Source organism: Manis javanica, chromosome X, assembly GCF_040802235.1.
Source record: "Manis javanica isolate MJ-LG chromosome X, MJ_LKY, whole genome shotgun sequence".
NCBI lineage: Eukaryota > Metazoa > Chordata > Mammalia > Pholidota > Manidae > Manis > Manis javanica.
In genome coordinates this window covers 122,042,092-122,060,150 of record NC_133174.1, presented here as the reverse complement: position 1 = coordinate 122,060,150, position 18,059 = coordinate 122,042,092, and the positions used below count along the sequence as shown (strand labels likewise).

At 41.1% G+C, this 18,059-nt stretch overlaps 1 protein-coding gene across 1 annotated transcript; it reads left to right on the top strand.

Moving 5' to 3' along the window:
* Window positions 1-12,246: 12,246 nt before the first annotated feature.
* Window positions 12,247-17,247, top strand: LOC108394873 (immunoglobulin superfamily member 1-like). Its single transcript, XM_017656716.3, has 6 exons — window positions 12,247-12,333; window positions 12,509-12,681; window positions 14,662-14,798; window positions 14,940-14,966; window positions 15,355-15,636; window positions 15,978-17,247. The coding sequence occupies exons 3-6, from the start codon at window positions 14,729-14,731 to the stop codon at window positions 16,325-16,327; spliced, it is 729 nt and encodes a 242-aa protein (XP_017512205.1). The 5' UTR covers window positions 12,247-12,333; window positions 12,509-12,681; window positions 14,662-14,728; the 3' UTR covers window positions 16,328-17,247.
* The last annotated feature ends 812 nt before the right edge of the window (window positions 17,248-18,059 follow it).

Below are 18,059 nucleotides of genomic sequence, written 5' to 3'. Positions count from 1 at the left end.
AAAAATGGTCAAAATACATTAAGCCTTGATTATCTCAAGATGATTTTGAAGAAGTTATACAGTAGTTACCCTTTGAAGTGAGATTATGGGTAACATGGCCAATGGTGCAAACCAGGAACGGGTTTCTTCTTGTACAATTGGCAACTTAAGGAAGGACAGGTTGGGGGTGCCAAAAGAAGGAAAATCAACAGAAAAAGGTGTTATGGGAACAATAGAAATTTTATGATTCCAATGATCATTTTTCTTTATTGTATCTAAAACTGTAATGTGTACATGTATAAACTATATGCTACAAGTATGAACTATAAACTATACACATACTACACACACATACACACACACACAGAAACACACATTTCTTCTCTCCTTTTTTGCTTTGCCTATTCAAACTAGTGGAGTTGTTTTCTAATTTTAACACAAATTTAGACTTAGAGAAATGTTGCAAGATTAGTATAAAAAATTCCCAATACTTTTCTGTCAGATTCTTTAGATTTTGACAATTTAGTATATTTGTTTTCTCTCTCTCTATTCATACATATATAGAATTCTGTGTAATACAGTATAATAGTCTTTATATACTTTTTTCTGAACCACTTAAAAGTAAGTTGAAAATATAATATCCACATTACACCTAAATATTTAATAGTATATTTTGTAACAACAAGGAGTTCTGATTACTTATTTTGTAACAACAAGGAGTTCTGATTACTCTTTCAAATCTGACCTAAAATGTTGCATGACTTTTTAAAAACTCTTTCTTAAAGTTCTTTAAATTGAAGCATAGTTTATGTACAAGATTATATTTGCTTCAGGTGTACCACATGGTGATTCCCCAATTGTGTACATTATGAATTGCTCACCCTGATAAGTATCATTAACACCTGTCTCCATACAAAGTTACACTTGCAGTATTATTGACTATACTCCCTATGCTGTATTTTCATCTCCATGACTAATTTATTTTATAATAAAAGTTCTTTTTTAATCACAAATTATTTGTTGCCACAACAGATGATGAAGAAATCCTTGTTGCCACAAGAATGAGGAAAAAAGAGCAACACCACCAGTAATTCTTCATCATAAAAAATGACTAGCAGGAACATCTTTTCTGTTTTCTTTGAAGTGTTTTTTTTTGTATGTAATCTTTATGGAGTATCAGTGTTTACACATAAAAGACATCATTACATTTCTCAAATGCTTCATAAAAACAATTTTTAAAAATCCAGTACATGGTAGCTCATCTTTTGCAGGAGAACAATATTTACATGTCTCAGCTTAGGCCGAGAAAGTGGTGGCAATTTTGCCTGTCTTACTCTTTCTCCCCCAAACTGTTTACAGATTCAGTGGTTTCTATCTACATAGTATCTCTCTTCTTTCCTCTTTCAATTTTCATTCACTTATTTATTCAAAACTTCTAACTCCATTCTAGGTAACAGGAACTAAAATATGATAACACAAGTTTTGGAATCAGATGACCTAGATTCAAATTGCAGCTCTACTTCTGACTAACTTGTGTGATCTTGGGCAAGTTGCCTAACCTCTCTGGGCCTCAGTTTCCCCATGTGTAAGAAAAAGATACTAATACAGACATATAGCTATTAAAGCAGAGCCAGGCTCACAATCCTCATTCAACAAATGTTGCTATTTTGCTGCTGTCGCTGCTGTTGTTATAATGTAAATGTGACAATGTATGGAAAATGCTTAACATGGTGCCTGGCAAATAGTAAGCACACAATAAATAGTAGCTATTGTTAGCATTATTTCTGTATCACGCACAGGAGATACACAGATGAGTAAATTCTCTCTGCTACTACTGGAGAGCTAACTACTGTTTACAGGTGCCAGATTAATCCAACCTTATTTCAGAGTTCAGTTAAAATGTGACCTTATCCACAAGGTTTTCACGGATTGCCTCAGCTAAAAAGAATATGAAGAATATTGCCTGCTACTAAATTTCCATTTTTTCTGCATTTTTCTTATCAAACTTCAGCACATTGTACTTATATTTACATTTGTTTACACATCTTTGTTCCACTTCTAGACTTTTAGTTGCTAGAAGGACGGTGAATGTGTTTTATTAAACTTTTAGCTGCCAACAAGTGCGCAAAGGGTTCTGCATTATTTTGTCTTTCCTTCCATCTTTCACTCATCTTATTCTGCTAAATATTGAGAATTCCCTCTTTTTCGTGGGCTTTCTTTCAATAAAGGGTGGGTAAGTGAGTAGACATTGGAATTAACCATTTGAAATTCAAGAAACCATATGTCATTAACCCTGTCTCACATATTTTCAAAATATATAAAATTTAAACTACTTCTTGTGGTTGTGGGAACAGATCTCCACTTAATTTTGAGTCTGTGTTAAGCTCCACTTGCTAACTTTTTGGCGCCATCTTACAGCTATTTCAAGTAGGATTCTTTCATGGTGTACATATTTTTAAAATATTGTCATGCTGTGCCCAGGATAGTCACACAACTTCTACAGCAAGTGCTCCTTGTTGAAGTGCAGAGTTATTAATAATGACAAGTCATTTGGATACTTTAATTAGTGTCCAGCACTATTTCCATTAGTTAATATATATTTTTAACATCACAGTGCTTAACGACAATAGTAGTGTAGATTTCCTTGGCACTACAATTTCCCCACTGGATTATGCCATCCTATGTTTCTGGAGATATTCTTAAAAATACTAAGAAAAATCTTCTGTAGGTAAAGGTCACATACTTAATGAAAATGATCTTTAATGCCAAGTGGCCAAACCTTTTCCACTACTCCTTTTTAAACATGTAGAAGGAAGACTTTCCATAATCTTTCCCTGCACTCCCTCTCCTCCCCAACTTGCTCTCTTGATTCTGAGTAAAGGGGCTTAGGGAAAGGAGATTGGATACGACCATCCAAAAACGTCTTCAGAGTCATCCATACCCCAGCCAATCCCCAACACTACTAAATGACATCCAAAAACTCAGTTGCCATAGTTTGTAGCAAAAATCAGTCTGTACCTTTAGTAATGGGAAAGTTATGAAAATAACCTCTTATAGCCAAGTATTAGAAAATTTATTTACCCAGATACTTAGAAAAAATATTTATTGATCACTATGTGGGAATTTTTCTGTTTTGTTCACTCATATTATCCTCAGAATTAGAAAGCAAAGTAGGTGTGAAATAGATATTTTTAATAAATACACAAAAGAATAAAGAACATTTACCGAAGATCTCACAGTACCTAAGCACTGAGCACTAAAGGATATATTTAGTTGTTTTGAATGTAGAGGTACCAAGCAGCTGTTATAATTTTTATTACGCAAATTCCATCAAGTGCTTACTCTAATTTCCTTCAGCATTTTTGAGTTTTTCTGAGAATTCAGATGAGAATCAAATTAAATCACCTTTTGCATTTGAATGTACTGCACCTAATTTTGATTTTCCATTCCCTGTAAACCATCTCTCCCACTAAACTTATCTCTTCTAAACTGCATTAAAAATTATCTGCTTGGACATAATAGGGTCTAAGACAGACCATGATTTGAAAATTAACAGACCTCTGAAAATGGCTAACATTTTCATACATGAGTATTTAATATGTGTAACTCTAATTGTGAACTACCCCATGTCTGGTTTTTGTTTTCTGTTGAAACAGAAGCCTGAACTACTTGGAGCCTGAATTAGAGGGACAGGTGGACTGTCAGCTCAAAAAGTGGCCTCTGAGCCTGTCTCTGAGGATCTGTGCCCAGGATAGCCTAACTAACGCCAGGAGCATTAGGAGCTAGACAAGGTCATTTTCTGCTTGGTTAGAAGCCCTCCCTTTGGACCTAGATCATGACCTGGTCTTTCAATTTGGCACAGATAAGAAATTTTACTAAAAATTGCTCTGGGGCACACATGGCCCTTAATGATCTGGCTCCTGTCCATGTCTCTAGCCTAATTTCCGCCCACTCTCCACTCACCTTATGCTGCCATACTTTGCCCTTTTTTGTCCCATATTTCCAAAAATGTGAATCATATCGTGGAATGTCAGAGCGACATCAGGTGGGTAAGGCAGATGGTTTGGAGTAGGAAGCCTCATAGGTACTTTCACCATGTCTAATGATAAGGATGCTTGACTCTGGGAACTTGGATGAAGAACTTCCTAAGTGCTGCCAATCAAAATTAACTGTTTTCTCCTCTATGCTCCCATAATGCTTTGATGCTCTATCCTTCAAAGTTTACCATGCTCTGCATTCTGTTATACTTCATAGTGAACATGGGTATATCACCCACTAGATCATAATCTTGAAGGCAGAGTTTGTGCTGATTTTCTCACCTCTTTCATCACTTTCCAAATTATTTTGGGTATAGTCATGCTGAATACATATTTCTTAATTGTTCAGAAAGAAAAATGATGCTATGGGACCCAAGAGAGTACCATTTGGGTCCTATGCAAATTTTCCCCTCCCCATCACTGTCCCGTCTCCACTGCCACCATCATTATCAATCTAAATCCCAGATATACTGTAAAGAGATGTTTTTAAAAAGAAAACATGTTTAGGCTGAGGCTAACAAAGAGTTTTATATTCAGATTAACTCATAGTTATTGAATACTCATTTGATTGATGAGATGAAGACTCAAATAACTTTCAGTAGCTTGCCAAAAGTCACACAGTAAGTGGCTCTGCCAGAACTGAAATTCAAACCCCCTGAAACAAAGTCAAAATCTCTTTCCACCAACACTGAAACAGTTGGATGAACTCTTCTCTCTGCTTCACAATTCTAATGCACCTAGTTGCTTAATCAAAAACATTCTGTGTATTCTCAGCCAAGAAGAAGCTAAATATTCCGAAATCATGAGGCTCATTTTATGTGCATATTTATTTCCATGTTTATGTATTTGTGCCTTTATTTATATTATTTTTGCTTGATGTGTATTTATATATTCAGGTACTTAGTGTACTTTTGTATTTAGATGTGTTAATTTTTTTATTTATACATTTATGTATTTCTTTATCTTACCTGTAGGGCTGTGAAGCCCATACTCTCAATGTTATTAGAGGAGAGCACATCAGTCTGTTATAACTCAATTTCCTATAGTGTTTCTGAGGATTTCAGCTTTAAAAAGGTGTTGAATTTCGATGGAAAGACCCCAGCTCTTGAGCTTCTGGGGGAGAGGACAGAGAGAGCAGCTGTGTGCGAACCAAATTACTGAGTTTCGGAGACATCACAAGGCCAACAGAAGCCTCAGCTAGAAGAGCAGGAAAAAAGAAAACAGAAAGTACCTAAGCTTAAAAGGGAATGAAAAAAATGATGAAAAACAAGCTTAGGAGCAAGTAAGAAGCATTGTGATCCTTCTGCAGAGGAGCCAGGGACTTCAGATTACTCAAGAGATAGAACTAGTCTGGAGGAGCAGCAGAGAGAGCCCAGAGAAAAAGTCAATATGAGGGAGCTGATGTTTTCCACCCTGAAAGGGAGACAGGACCATGTGGACATTTTAAGAAGTACACAAGAAAAGCTCATCAAAGACTGTGGGACAATGATGAATGAGGTCACAGGACTGAAAGAAACCCTGAGAAAGGAAAATTCCCTAATAACTATCATGGAAGAAAGAATCAGTACAAATGAGGACCAAATTGAACTTCAGTCTCAAAAGATAAAAATTTTAAGCAAACAGCTCTTCACAGTTCAAGAAAAGGTGATAGATCTTGAAAGCACATCAAGGAATTACAATATTTGTGTATCTGGCATGCCTGAAGGTGCAGAAAATGAAAGTAATCCTTAAAACCATTAGTAAAGACGTTTTTGAAAAAAATTTTCCAGAGCTAAACATGCATCTCACCTTACACACAGGAAGAATTTACAGGTCCCATTCAAATATACCTCTCAAACTCAAAGTCCAAGGCACATAATTGTACAGTTCTTAAACCGGAAAGAAAAACAAATCATCTTGCAAGCTGCTCAGATAAAAGGAGAACTGATTTTCAACAAGGTAAAGATAGGGCTGACACCAGACTATGCCTTACTTACAGTGGAAGAGAGACAGAGTTGGAACAAGATTTACTACCAGCTGAAATTCCTGGGTCTAAAGCCCCAAGTAAACCATCCAGCTAAGCTATCTTTCCTCTTTGATGATGAGAGAAGAATCTTTGACAATCAAGACAACTTCAAGGAATTTGTCAGCGAAACTCCGAAACTACTGGCTTTTCTGCAAAGAGCTGCAGTCCTGGGAGAGGGTGCTTCTGGAGATAAGTGATCAAATTGACTTACAAAGCTAAGTTTCTTAATAGAATGTAGATTGTAGACTTACGATTAATTGCATTTTGCCGGGGTAATTAGTGAAAAATGAAGAAAAAAAGGTAATTAGTGAAAAATGAAGAAGAAAAGGTAATGTTGACTGAGTTGTTCTTAAGTGTATCTATCTATCTATCTATCTATCTATCTATCTATCTATCTATCTATCTTTATCATCTATCTATCTTTCTATCTGTATCTATCTATCATCTATCTATATCTAATCATCTATCTAAAAAAGAAATGGGAGGGGGTGAGAAAAAGATAAGTGGATGCAAATACAGTAAGATAATTAAGGGAGGGTGAAATGGGGAAACAGAACATGATTGATAAAATAAGAAAAAACATTTTGTCTTGTGACTATGAAAGCGGTAAACTATATGAAATTAACAGGCTTGTTTAGAGAAAGGAAGTCTTCCCCTACCCTTTGTTATGGATACTTGGATCTTTTAGAAAATTTGACCACATCCTAGAACACAAAACAAGTAGAACACAAAGAGATGCATGCACATTGAAATGACTGCCTGTAAACTGATATTTGTAGAAACAGATTGTAAACAGTAGGTGATGTTGCAGGGATGTGTTATTAAATGACTAATCTATGTTGCTCTTGTAGTTTATACATTTCCTTTTAACTTTAATTATATAATTGGTTAATCATACAATAAATGGGAATCAAAGAATCCAATTGTTGACTTCTATACTTTTCTTTGGACTAGTGATTCAAAATTTCCAAATTACATTCCCTCCCCTTCCCACCTGGACCACAAAAATGCCTACAGTTTCATCACACTGGAGGCAAGTCAGACTCTGAAGCAGAAAAACGCAATCCTGGCACTGGCGCTTTAAAGCATCCTGCCTACGTCAGATGGAAACTGCCCACAGAAGCTGCTCTGCTGCCCACACGAGGCAGTGGGGCTGAGCTCACCTTCTTCCTTCTGAGGCCATAAACTCTAATCCCCACAAGAAAAAGGGACACTGAAATACTTTGCAGCCCACCCTCAGAGCCCTCTTTCACTTTATAAGTTTATCACTGAGCCTCTGCCCCCATGTACTCAGATGTACACAGCATATAAGCACACACGTCTTCCCATTATTCCTCATATAAATAAAGGCATCTTATAATGCTAGAAAGATTGGGGACAGTGGGCCAGTAGTTTACCTTTTTGGTGAATGTTACATGGGCCAAACAAAACCTTGTGGCCCTGCTAGATTGGAACACAGCAAAGCCTCATTTTCTCTATCCACCCTGAGTTGTTAAATTCACCTTAAGTTAAATTCACCAAGGTAATGACTCTGTTGATTTGCTTTGTGATTGGCATCTGGAAGCCTGACCTTGTTGACTTCTATGCCTTATGTATGGCTCACAGTGCTATATGGCTCACATGAATGTTTTGATTAAATAAGTTTCAGTTCTGCTTCATCACCGGCATTTGATTTATTCTAGGAATCTACCTTTACAGTTCTGAAAATACCCTCCATTATAGCTTCTAGAAGTGACTTAGTGCCCCAAACTGTGCCCTGAATAATTGAAATGCTTGACAAATGATAAGTTAAAACCTACGCTCTGGATGGGCCTAGCTTCCCTTTCTACCTCCAAAAGGAGGTATTTCTCACCTCCAAAGCTCAACCCACCACTAGGTCTTGCAATGGGAACCTAACCTATCTGGTTGGGCTTCCTCACTGTTCCAGAACACCACTTGTTCCATCCCACCTTAGTTTCCTAATGGGTTACCCCACTTACCTCTTCATTGTAAGAAAGGATGCGGGTCTGCAACTTACTGGGGAGCAGGGAGGGATGTTAAAATACTAGCAACCTGTGAATGCATCAAACACTATAGAGATCTGGCACCGTCTGTAGGTGGCTTACCAGGCATTGAAGTGGTGGGACAGGAAGTGAACCACAGTGCACATCACTCTCTTGAGAGTGTTAAGAAAATTATTAGGATTCTTGATTGTTCCTATTTACCAGGGAGAATCACTGTCCAAAATCATAAAACTGGAAGAAAGTGGTTTGCTAGTAAATGTTTAAGAAAGAGGTCTCTGGGGGAAAAAAAACCTGATTTGTAGCATTTACTTATTCAGTGATATAAATTCTCTGACCATGGTCAATTTTAAGCTACCAACATGGTATTACTAAATGCTTGGTTGAGATAAGATGCACACATTGAGTTCTCCTGAGTCAGCACTAGCCAGTTCCAGCATATCGCTGCAAAGAGGCCAGCTTTGCCCTTTGCTTCTTTCTGCTGGTTGGACAACTGTGAGACAGACTTAGCTTAAAGCCATCTCATCATCCGACACTGAACTCAGTTATGGAGAAAGGCTCCCCAGAGCATTCTGTGCACATACATGGCCCTTGGTGCCTCTCCTGCTTCGAGATCCACCTTTTCAAAGCTTTTCTAACACACCCTTGGTCCCAGCACCACTTCTGTTTAAGATAGTCGCTTAAATCGAGAGACTTTAAATCACATTAGTCCCACCTCTACACTCCACCACACTCCCTACCTCAATGTGTATAGTATGGACTTAATAAAGTCCTGTGCTTAACAGTTGTGTCATAAACCATAAGAGTTGATTCTGAAGCCTTTGCAGGAGGAACTCTCTGCCAGCTCCCATGCTCAAGGTGTGAGAGTGAGAAGGGGTATGGCTCAGGAGTGTGTTCTATGTCCACCACCTTCCAGGCAGTGAGGAGGGGACCTCCCATCCCAGCCCTTTCTGTCCACCCCACCAGTTTAAGGGTGTAGGGAGTCAGGGGGACCCTGGCCATTAGGAATAAGACTGGTCATTTTCAAAACATTCCCTGAAAGAGGAGTTGTTTAGTATCAGCCAACTCTAGAGTAATAAATAAGGAGAGAAACCCAGGCTTCTTAGAGAGAGAGAGAGAGACAGAGAGAGAGAGAGAGAGAGACAGAGAGACAGAGAGACAGAGAGACAGAGAGACAGAGAGAGAGTGTGTGTGTGTGTGTGTGAAAGATTCAGAGTCACAGAGCACCAGGTCTGCTAGATTCCTGATGGGGCAAGGCCAGCAGGGCCAATGGAAGAACTCCATCTGAGCTGAGTTGAAGTCCCGGATCCTACTGGTCTCTATCACCAGCTTCATAACATTGGGCCACTCAAGTTTTCTCTAGGGAGACTGGCCAGAGAATATTTCTCATTCTGCAGGCAAGCTGCAAGATTCAACACCCAGAGGCAGCCTGGGGATGGAGCTGCTAGTACCTCACTTGCCAGCCCTAGTTTGAATGAGGGGCTTCTATGAAGCCTGAATAATAAGTCCCTTCAATATGCCACAGTGTCCCAGAGCAAAAGGTGAGAGTGAGTGGTGTTCTCACTTACAAGGTCCCAGAACCTTTCACAGGCTTCCACAGATGATTAGTGGGGAATCTGGGCTCTAGATTAAGGCTGTTGGTCCAAAGCACAAGCTTCAGCTCAACGACTTGCAGAGAGCAGGAGGACAATATCATTGCATTTTTTGTACATTACTAACAATGCATTTGATTGATGCTTTTGTACTTTACTAAGTATTTTCGTATCTGCTTTAATTATTTCTTATTTTTATTATTCCAAGTATCTAATGCACAAGCAGCATAGGGTAGTGGTTAAGAACATGGGACTGCATTTCACAACATATACAAATATCAAATCATTATATTGTACACCTGAAACTAATATAATGGCATGTGTTGATTATACTTCAATTTTAATAAAGAATGAAAGAGCTTAGAAGTTGTTCAGTTACTTTTCATAAGAAGTTTAAGAAATCTTTCCTATATAAGACCCTGTTTATACAATCCTAAAATCAATAAAGTAGTTTAAGTTATTATAATAATAATAATAAAGAGCACAGGACTAACTGGATGTGAATCCTACCTCTGCCACTTGTGGCTGTGTTGGCCTCAGGCAGTTTGCTCAAGTAGCTCTGTGTCAGTTTATTCATCTGTAAAATGGACTGATAGTGATAGCTATCCCATAGTGTTGTTATGGTGATAAAAATGAGTTAATAATTATAAAGCACTTAGTTCCTGGTACTATCATAGTGATTTTTACATTCATATTTTGAGTATTGGCATGTATATTTCCACCCTGACAGCTAATAACTATCAGGAACATGTTAGAAACAGCTGTCACGTTTGCTCAATTTGACCTGCTAAATACTTCAGGAATGCTTTCTCTCCCTTTCTTCTCTGCGTTTAGGCACACAGAAGGAGCAAACTGCTTGCAGCAATCCATGCCTTACTTCCTGGTCTTTCCTACTGCGATACTCTGACTCTCAGGGCACGCTCTTCTCTGGCTCTGTTCTACTTGTTCTCTATGACTGTCTAGCCTTAGACCACAAGTTCCTTAACAGCAGAAACTGCCATTCTCTCTGAATCATCAGCATGTAAAACAATGCCTGGCACAAAGAAAACCCTCAACAAACATTTACTGAATTAATGGATGCTTGCTGTGTCCCAGGCAGTATGTAATGGTTGACAAGGGGGATTTTCATTCAGTCCTACCTAAAACTCCATGTGATAATGAGTCCGTCATTACTCCCGTTTTGCAAATAAGAAAACTGAGTCTTGGAGAGGTTAAATAACTTGCCTCCCCAGTCGCATATTTATATTCATACGGCTGTTCTATTCTTTATGTGATAGTCTGCAGTTTATAATGGTGTGGAGGAACGGAAGATGCCAAGAAGCCACCATTAATATCACGTGATGCATGAAGCTATGCTATTGAATTTGCCTGTTAAAAAAGCTGTTGCAGATAGTAACTACACTAGTTGGGGTGAGCATTTAATAATACAGTTAGCTGTCGAATCACTATGTTGTATACTTCAAACCAATATAATATTGTATATCAACTATAGTTCAATAAAAAATAATAGAAATGAAAAAGAGCTGTTCATTTTTACATTGTTCTTAAATTATAGTGTTTTTTCTTTAGATAATTTTTCCTCTTGTATGATGGTAAAAAACGCACATAAAGAAAAATTTGGCTATTTCTTATAACAATCAATTGATCTGTGACTACACTAGATGCTATACTTTATCCCCATCCTATAATATATATGTCAGGAGATTTGGTTAGTATGTTAGCCATACCTTTTCATCTTAAAAGTTCTTTCATGGTCAACTAAATTTGCTAAAGGTTGTCTGTAGCATTGAAATTATGTTACTCTAGGGCACTTAGGGGAAACTTTACAGAACAACAGGAGTGGTGGTGGTGGCAGCAGCAGCTACCATTTATTGAGCACCTACCATGTACCAGACCTACTGTGGTATAAATATTACTTGCACTGTTCCACAGAAGCCCTGTACAATAGCTTCTGTTATTTTCTTTATTTTATGGGGAAACTGGGACTCAGAGAGTTTAACTGACTGACTTGAGATCACTCAGCTATTGAATAGCAGAACCTCGACTGAAATCCAAATTTGTGTATCTCTAAAGCCTGGGCTTTTATCTGAAGCTGGACTTTCAATGCTGCCCAAGTTACTTAACCCTCTCTGAGCTTCAGTTTCCTCATCTGTAAAATTGAGGGAGATAACACACATTTTGCTGTGTTACTGTGAAGATTAGAAATAATAGATGCCCAGGGCCCCAAGTCACATAGTAGGTAGGCATTTAAACCACGGTGGTGATGTTTTTGCATTACTGGGGCGTTATGTCCGCAGACGAAGACCTGAGATCCCTTTAAAGGCACTGGGGAACTGGATAGGAGGGATCTATGGCCCCAGCGGTCTTAAGAGCTGACCCTCTCCCTTCCGGAATACTGTGACCCAGTGAAACTCTGAGCTGCAGGCGAGGGGTCAGGGGCCTGAATTTGGCTCCAGCAACCTCTGCAGGGAGTTGGGAGAGAGGCGGGGAGCTGGGAGGGGCGTAGAAATCCCTGTCATCAGAGGACTGCAGGTGTGAGGCAAGGTTGGTGTAGGTGGGCTCCCAGAGACTGGCAGAGGGAGAGGGCGGGGGAGAGAGGAGGCGGGGCGCGGAGCCTGGAGGCTGTCCTTACACCGCTCTTCTCACGCCGCCGTGCCTTTTGCTGCATCTGGAGGCGCTCACTGGATAATCTCCAACAGCGGAGCGGGCCTTCAGCTACCGTAAGTACCTGAAAATGAGCGCGTATCCAGTGGCTGAAGATAAATGCTGGCCATCAGATCCTAGACGAAACCCCGAAATAGTCTCTCTGCTGTAACTGACTGCCGTGAGCCAAACTGCTCCCCAGCCTGTCCCCCCAACCCCATTCGTCTCTCCCGTTTTTTCTCTCCTCCCCAGATCCCAGGCTCGCCTCAATAAGAAGCTCTGAGCACTGTAGATCTCTTCCCCTTTCTTCTGAGTCTTCTCTTCCAACCCCCGGGAAGCATGTACCCAGCACCCCGCCGAGCCCAACCCCTTTGATTCCCGGACCTCTCAAAGCTATGCAGGCTGCAAGGCATTAGACATTTCGGGTATGTCACCCTCCAAAGCACTGCAGGCGGGGCCTGAGGGTGGGGAATGTGCTCAGGGTGGAGTAAAAGAGGAGGGAAATAGGAGACAGACGAAGGTGGGGGTGCGGAGTGAGGGGGGGCGGTAAGAGGCCAAAAATGGGCGTGGCCAATTAACCTGGCGCTTGAGGCTGCTTTGCACTTTCCCTGCGCGTAAGATTAATCATTTGATTGGATATAAATAGTACAGTTCCCTTCAACCATGCTGAGAAGCTTCCAGGAGGCAGAACCCTGGTTTAGGGGTCCAGGTGGCTAGGCTGGAATTTCAGATGGATTCGCTGGGGAGGATCACAGGTTGAACCTTTCCCTTGGCAGTAGAACCTGGCTTCTGCAATAAATCCTGGCCCAAAGCCTCAGAGGAACAAAGCAACAGGGTGGCACCCAAGTCTGGGCTTGGGCTTGGGCCTGGGCCTGATGGCCCTGAAAGGAGTGGAGACAGAGTCTGTAGGAGCTGAGATGGAAAGTGCATTTTAAGGGTTCTACACTAGGTTGATGGCCCTTTTGGGAAAAAGAAAAGTAGCCACCTTTTTATGATATGTTCACTATGTGCCTGGCACTGTGCATATATTATCTCTGATCCAATATAACAATGGTAGGTAGATATTATTCCCTAACTTTACAGATAAGAAAAGTACAGAGAGCATCTCTTGATGCAAAGTGAGAAATGAAAAGGAAACCGTCTTGTAATGCAGACTGTCCACCTGCTTCCTAGAGCTCAGATGTTTACATAAATCTTCCGCTTTTCCTACTCCTCCATTCCACCCAGCGTTAGCTGACTGGGATGAAGTTAGCAGCTGAGGTACTGGACTAGTTTGGAGAAGTGAAATCAGCTCCTTTCTATTCTGGAAGCTGCCTTTACCCCCACTCTACTCAGGTAGGTTTAAGCAGCTGGGGTCAGCCAGGAACTCAGACTCTGAATAGAGAGTTGGTGGAGGAGAGTTAGCCTGACTTTGCCTTTCCTTGGCAAAAGGGTACTCTGGGGATACGGGGAGAGGCAGGGAAGAATAAGTGGTCTACCTTATGGACATACAGGGCCTGTGGTCAATAGTGAGTTTCAGGAAAATGAGATGGCCTCCCTGAACTCAAATATCTTTACTATACTCCCTGAAATTCAAACATTCTTTTTATCCTTAGGGACAATGAACAAAAATGCTTACAGATTGCTGGCAGCCAATGAATCATTTATATCTTATATTAATCAGCTCAAGCAGTTTGATTCCCCAACACTAGTTGAGATGGTGGTTTTGAGCTTTTGGGCACAAGAAATAGGAATGACAGTAATAATGCATTTGAAGCCTTCCATGGAAGGGAAGTCTGGATGGGATGAGATGGGGAAGGGGAGGAGGGTGAGAAAGGGGGAAAGGGCTGCCTTAGGGAGTTTAAATACCAGTTTAAGAGCATAGGCATTGATTGGAGTTAAACATGGATTTGAGTTTGGCTCTGACATTTGATATGTTTTGACTTTGGGAAGATTATATGTCCTCTCTAAGCCTCAGTTCCTTGCCCGCAAAATGAAGATGGTGGGAAGGCCTCCTTTGCTAGGTTGTTGGATGACTTGGACAAAATATATATACATATACATATATGTATATACTTGTGTGTGTGTGTGTGTGTGTGTGTGTGTGTGTGTATGCAAAGGATCTGAAAAGGTAACTCTCTGCACCTCCTATATCTGTCATCCCATGGGGCTTCTTTCTGCTGGCCTGGATTAGATCACCCTCTGGACCTTGGAGATCCCAGGGACAAACAGACGTTTCAACAAATATGACATCTTAGATACGAGCAGAGACCTTGATGGGAGAAGGGGAAGTGGGGAGAAGGGGCAGGTGACCTTGTATGCCTGTGATGGAGTAGAAGGTAGGGTTGTCAAGTACAGTTTAGTGATCCAAGCTAAACTTTAAGGAGTAGGACAAGTGTCTTGAATACAAACACCTCTGCTTTTAGATCTCACCAGCTGCTGTGGGGCAAAGCTCTTCAAGACCTGAAGTGCACATTGAGCACCAGAGGCCCTATGACCCTGGGCAGGCCAGGGGAGGGGGCCACCATGCTTCGGACATTCACTCTCTTGCTCTTTTGCATTTGTGAGTACAAGGAAGGGAGGAGGGGCAAGTGACCTGTCATAGGTACCCTTATGAGTGGGCACCTTGGAGAGGTAGAGGAAGGTATTGAGGGTTGGTGGGGACAATGAGGGAGCCCTTCTTAACCATAATCTCTCTTTTCAGGGCTGAGTCTGGGTATGACGTCAATAGGTAAGTGAATCCTGCCACCTCAGGTATGTTCCTTCCTGAAGGCTCCAAGACATCAGCTACATCCGTGACCCAAAGACAATTCTCAGATTGAGCCAGTTGGGAATCAGAGGCCCTCACCTTATGACTTGGTTTCCCACAGAATAGTACAGAACTTTATCTCATATGGAAAGGAAGCCAGACTTGCACTTTATTCCCCAACTTACTGGGTCCCTTGAACAAATATCCTGAGGTCCCTATCCCACCCCCTACATGAGCAGACACTCCTGTCCTCAAGAGAATACAAGAGGAGGAATCTGGGTTGGGGCTAATTTTAAGGGACATTGTGGGGCACATTATGGGAAGGAGAGGGTTAGACTGCTCACATCTTTGTGATCTTTGGGAATGACAGCAATGCAGTCTCAGCCGGAGCTGTGGATAGAGACCAGCTACCCCCAGGCTCCTTGGGAGAACATCACACTTTGGTGCAAAAGCCCCACTCGGATTTCAAGCAAGTTCCTGCTGCTGAAGGATAAGACACAGATGACCTGGATCCGCCCTTCCTACAAGACCTTCCAAGTTTCATTCCCCATAGGTGCCCTTACTAAGTCCAATGCAGGCCTTTACAGGTGCTGCTACTGGAAGGAGACAGGCTGGTCAAAGCCCAGTAAAGTTTTAGAGTTGGAGGCACCAGGTAAGAAGACAGAGATACACAATTGAACTCCAGCCCCAGGAATTCAAACTTACCTTCTCAGAGCAGGATTTGTTCGACTAAGTTCATTTGTTTACCTCAGATGCATACACGCAGGCATTCTACAGTTAGTCAATAAGTGTCTGCTATCTCTAGACAATGCAGAGTGAGGGTTGCAGACTCTGCAACAGATCTAGAGCGCAGGCTTCCAACATAAGGGAGACCTGAGATGAGGGAAGAAGGGGTGGCAAATAAGGATCATACAGGGAAGAGCTCTCCTCTGCTGCTCCCTGAGCAGCACTATCCTTGCTGTACCTCAATTCCAGTTCATTCTCTTCTTCCAGGCCAGCTGCCCAAGCCCATCTTCTGGATCCAAGCTGAGACTTCCCCTCTTCCTGGATGTAATGTTAACATACTCTGCCATGGCTGGCTGCAGGATTTGGTATTCATGCTGTTCAAAGAGGGATATGCAGAGCCCGTGGATTACCAAATCCCAACTGGGACAGTGGCCATATTCTCTATTGCCAACATGACACCTGAGAGTGAAGGGGTTTACATCTGCCGCACTCATATCCAGATGCTCCCCACCCTGTGGTCAGAGCCCAGCAACCCGCTGAAGCTGATTGTGGCAGGTGGGTGTGGCTATGGCTGCTGGGGTCTGATGATCGTTGTCCCTGGGATCATGGTTGGATAAATAGGGTTTCTGATTTTACTTCCCTCTCCCATTTCCAAAGCCCTGCAAGGCTCATGAGCTACAGTCATTTGCCATTTTACTGAGATGCAAATTAAAATCACACATGCTAGGAGGCAGATGTGTGGGAGCCAATCACTTGGCTAGTGAGTGAGCCCAATGTTCAGCAGCTGCAGTGCATCATAGCTTTGTTGTTCTCTACTGTTGACTATCATACATTCATTCATTCATTCATTCAGCTAATATTTATTGAGCACTTAATTTGCAGTCTTATAAACTGATTTTTTGCATTTTAAATATATTTTTATTCTACTTGTGATTACTATTTTTAAGTGTGGAAAATAGAATGAATTGCTAGTTCCAGTGATAAAAAATGACAAGCAAAATGATAGTTCATATTTTAGAAATGATTCTATGAATTGCTACATAAGCTCTATATATAGTCCTATATATATAGACCCCCTAAACAGTATCAAGCTTTAAACACAGCAGAAGTCTCCCCAGGATGCCCAAATGCCAGACACACAGCCCAGCCCCAACTCTTTCACCCCATGACCTAGATACTTCTAGACAGAATTGGCCACATTTGCTTTAGTTCCTCCATTAAGTTAAATAGGCTTCGGGAAAGGTGTGGTGCTACAGAAAGCATCCTGGACTTAGAAGCAGTAATCCTGGTTTCTGGTTCACCTCTGACACCACCTCCCTGTGTGATCTTGCGAAAGTGACTTCATCTCTCTGTGCTTCGGTTTCCTCCACTCTAAAATGGGATAACAGTACCTAAACAGTCTACTGTGTGATGTCTCTCTGTGCCTCAGTTTCCTCATTTGCAAAATTGGTATAATAATAATGCCTACCTCACAGGGTTGTTGTGAGGATTTGCCTAAATACAGTATATGTACAGTGCCTGACACGTAAGTTCTCAATAAATGGTAGATATCAATTTTATTAGTATAGCTTTTTATTGAGGAGCAAAGAACAAAGGACTGTCTGAATTGCGTGTGTGGTGTCTGTTGTATGAATGTCCTTCTAGCATAGATTCCACCAACACATACCTTCGCAGTTAGGTGTTCACTGGTGTCTCCCACTAGGCCATGAGCTTTTGGCTGCAGGGACTGTCTTCTTTACTTGTATATCCTTAGATCTACATGATGCCTGACACATCCTAAATGCTCAAAGAGCATGTGATGGGGCTGCTCCTCCCAATCATGTATAGGTGGGTCACCTGAGATTGCCGGGGTGGGGAGGAGGGGTAAAATGGAGTGGTAGAGGAATGAGATTTGCTCTATATTTTATAGTATTATCTCTTTGGAGGGACAATACATGGGAATTAAATGTGGTCCCGTTAACAGAGATTTCTTTGAGTTGCAGACTTACTGACCAATTCCTCCTTTTTGGCTTCTTCCAGTCTCCTGTCGGAAGTAGGGCATGATGTGGGCTTAATGTGTTCAAAAGCTGTCCTTAATACTATAGTAGCATTCATACTACACAAAGATGGAATCAAAGTTATTTTCAGAAATTTGGCTTCTCAGCTGGTTAGAAGAACTACATTTGGCATTTCAGGACCCTGAAGATACAGGGAATTAAAGCTGTAGATATTCCACTGAGACATACCCCTGCATACAGTTAGAGCTCAGTAGAACTGATAGAATCTTTGAGAGGGCAAGAATATAAATGAACTTCCCCTTGATTACCTCCTAGAAAAGGCAGGGATTCAAGAAAGGGAGTGGGAACAGAG

What these genes read in the sequence shown, in the direction of transcription:
- LOC108394873 (XM_017656716.3), top strand. Translation starts at nt 14,729, where the DNA reads ATGACCCTGGGCAGGCCAGGGGAGGGGGCCACCATGCTTCGGACATTC. An exon ending in TCTCTTGCTCTTTTGCATTT is followed by an intron (nt 14,799 to 14,939) that starts GTGAGTACAAGG and finishes CTCTCTTTTCAG; the next exon opens with GGCTGAGTCTGGGTATGACG. An exon ending in TCTGGGTATGACGTCAATAG is followed by an intron (nt 14,967 to 15,354) that starts GTAAGTGAATCC and finishes TGGGAATGACAG; the next exon opens with CAATGCAGTCTCAGCCGGAG.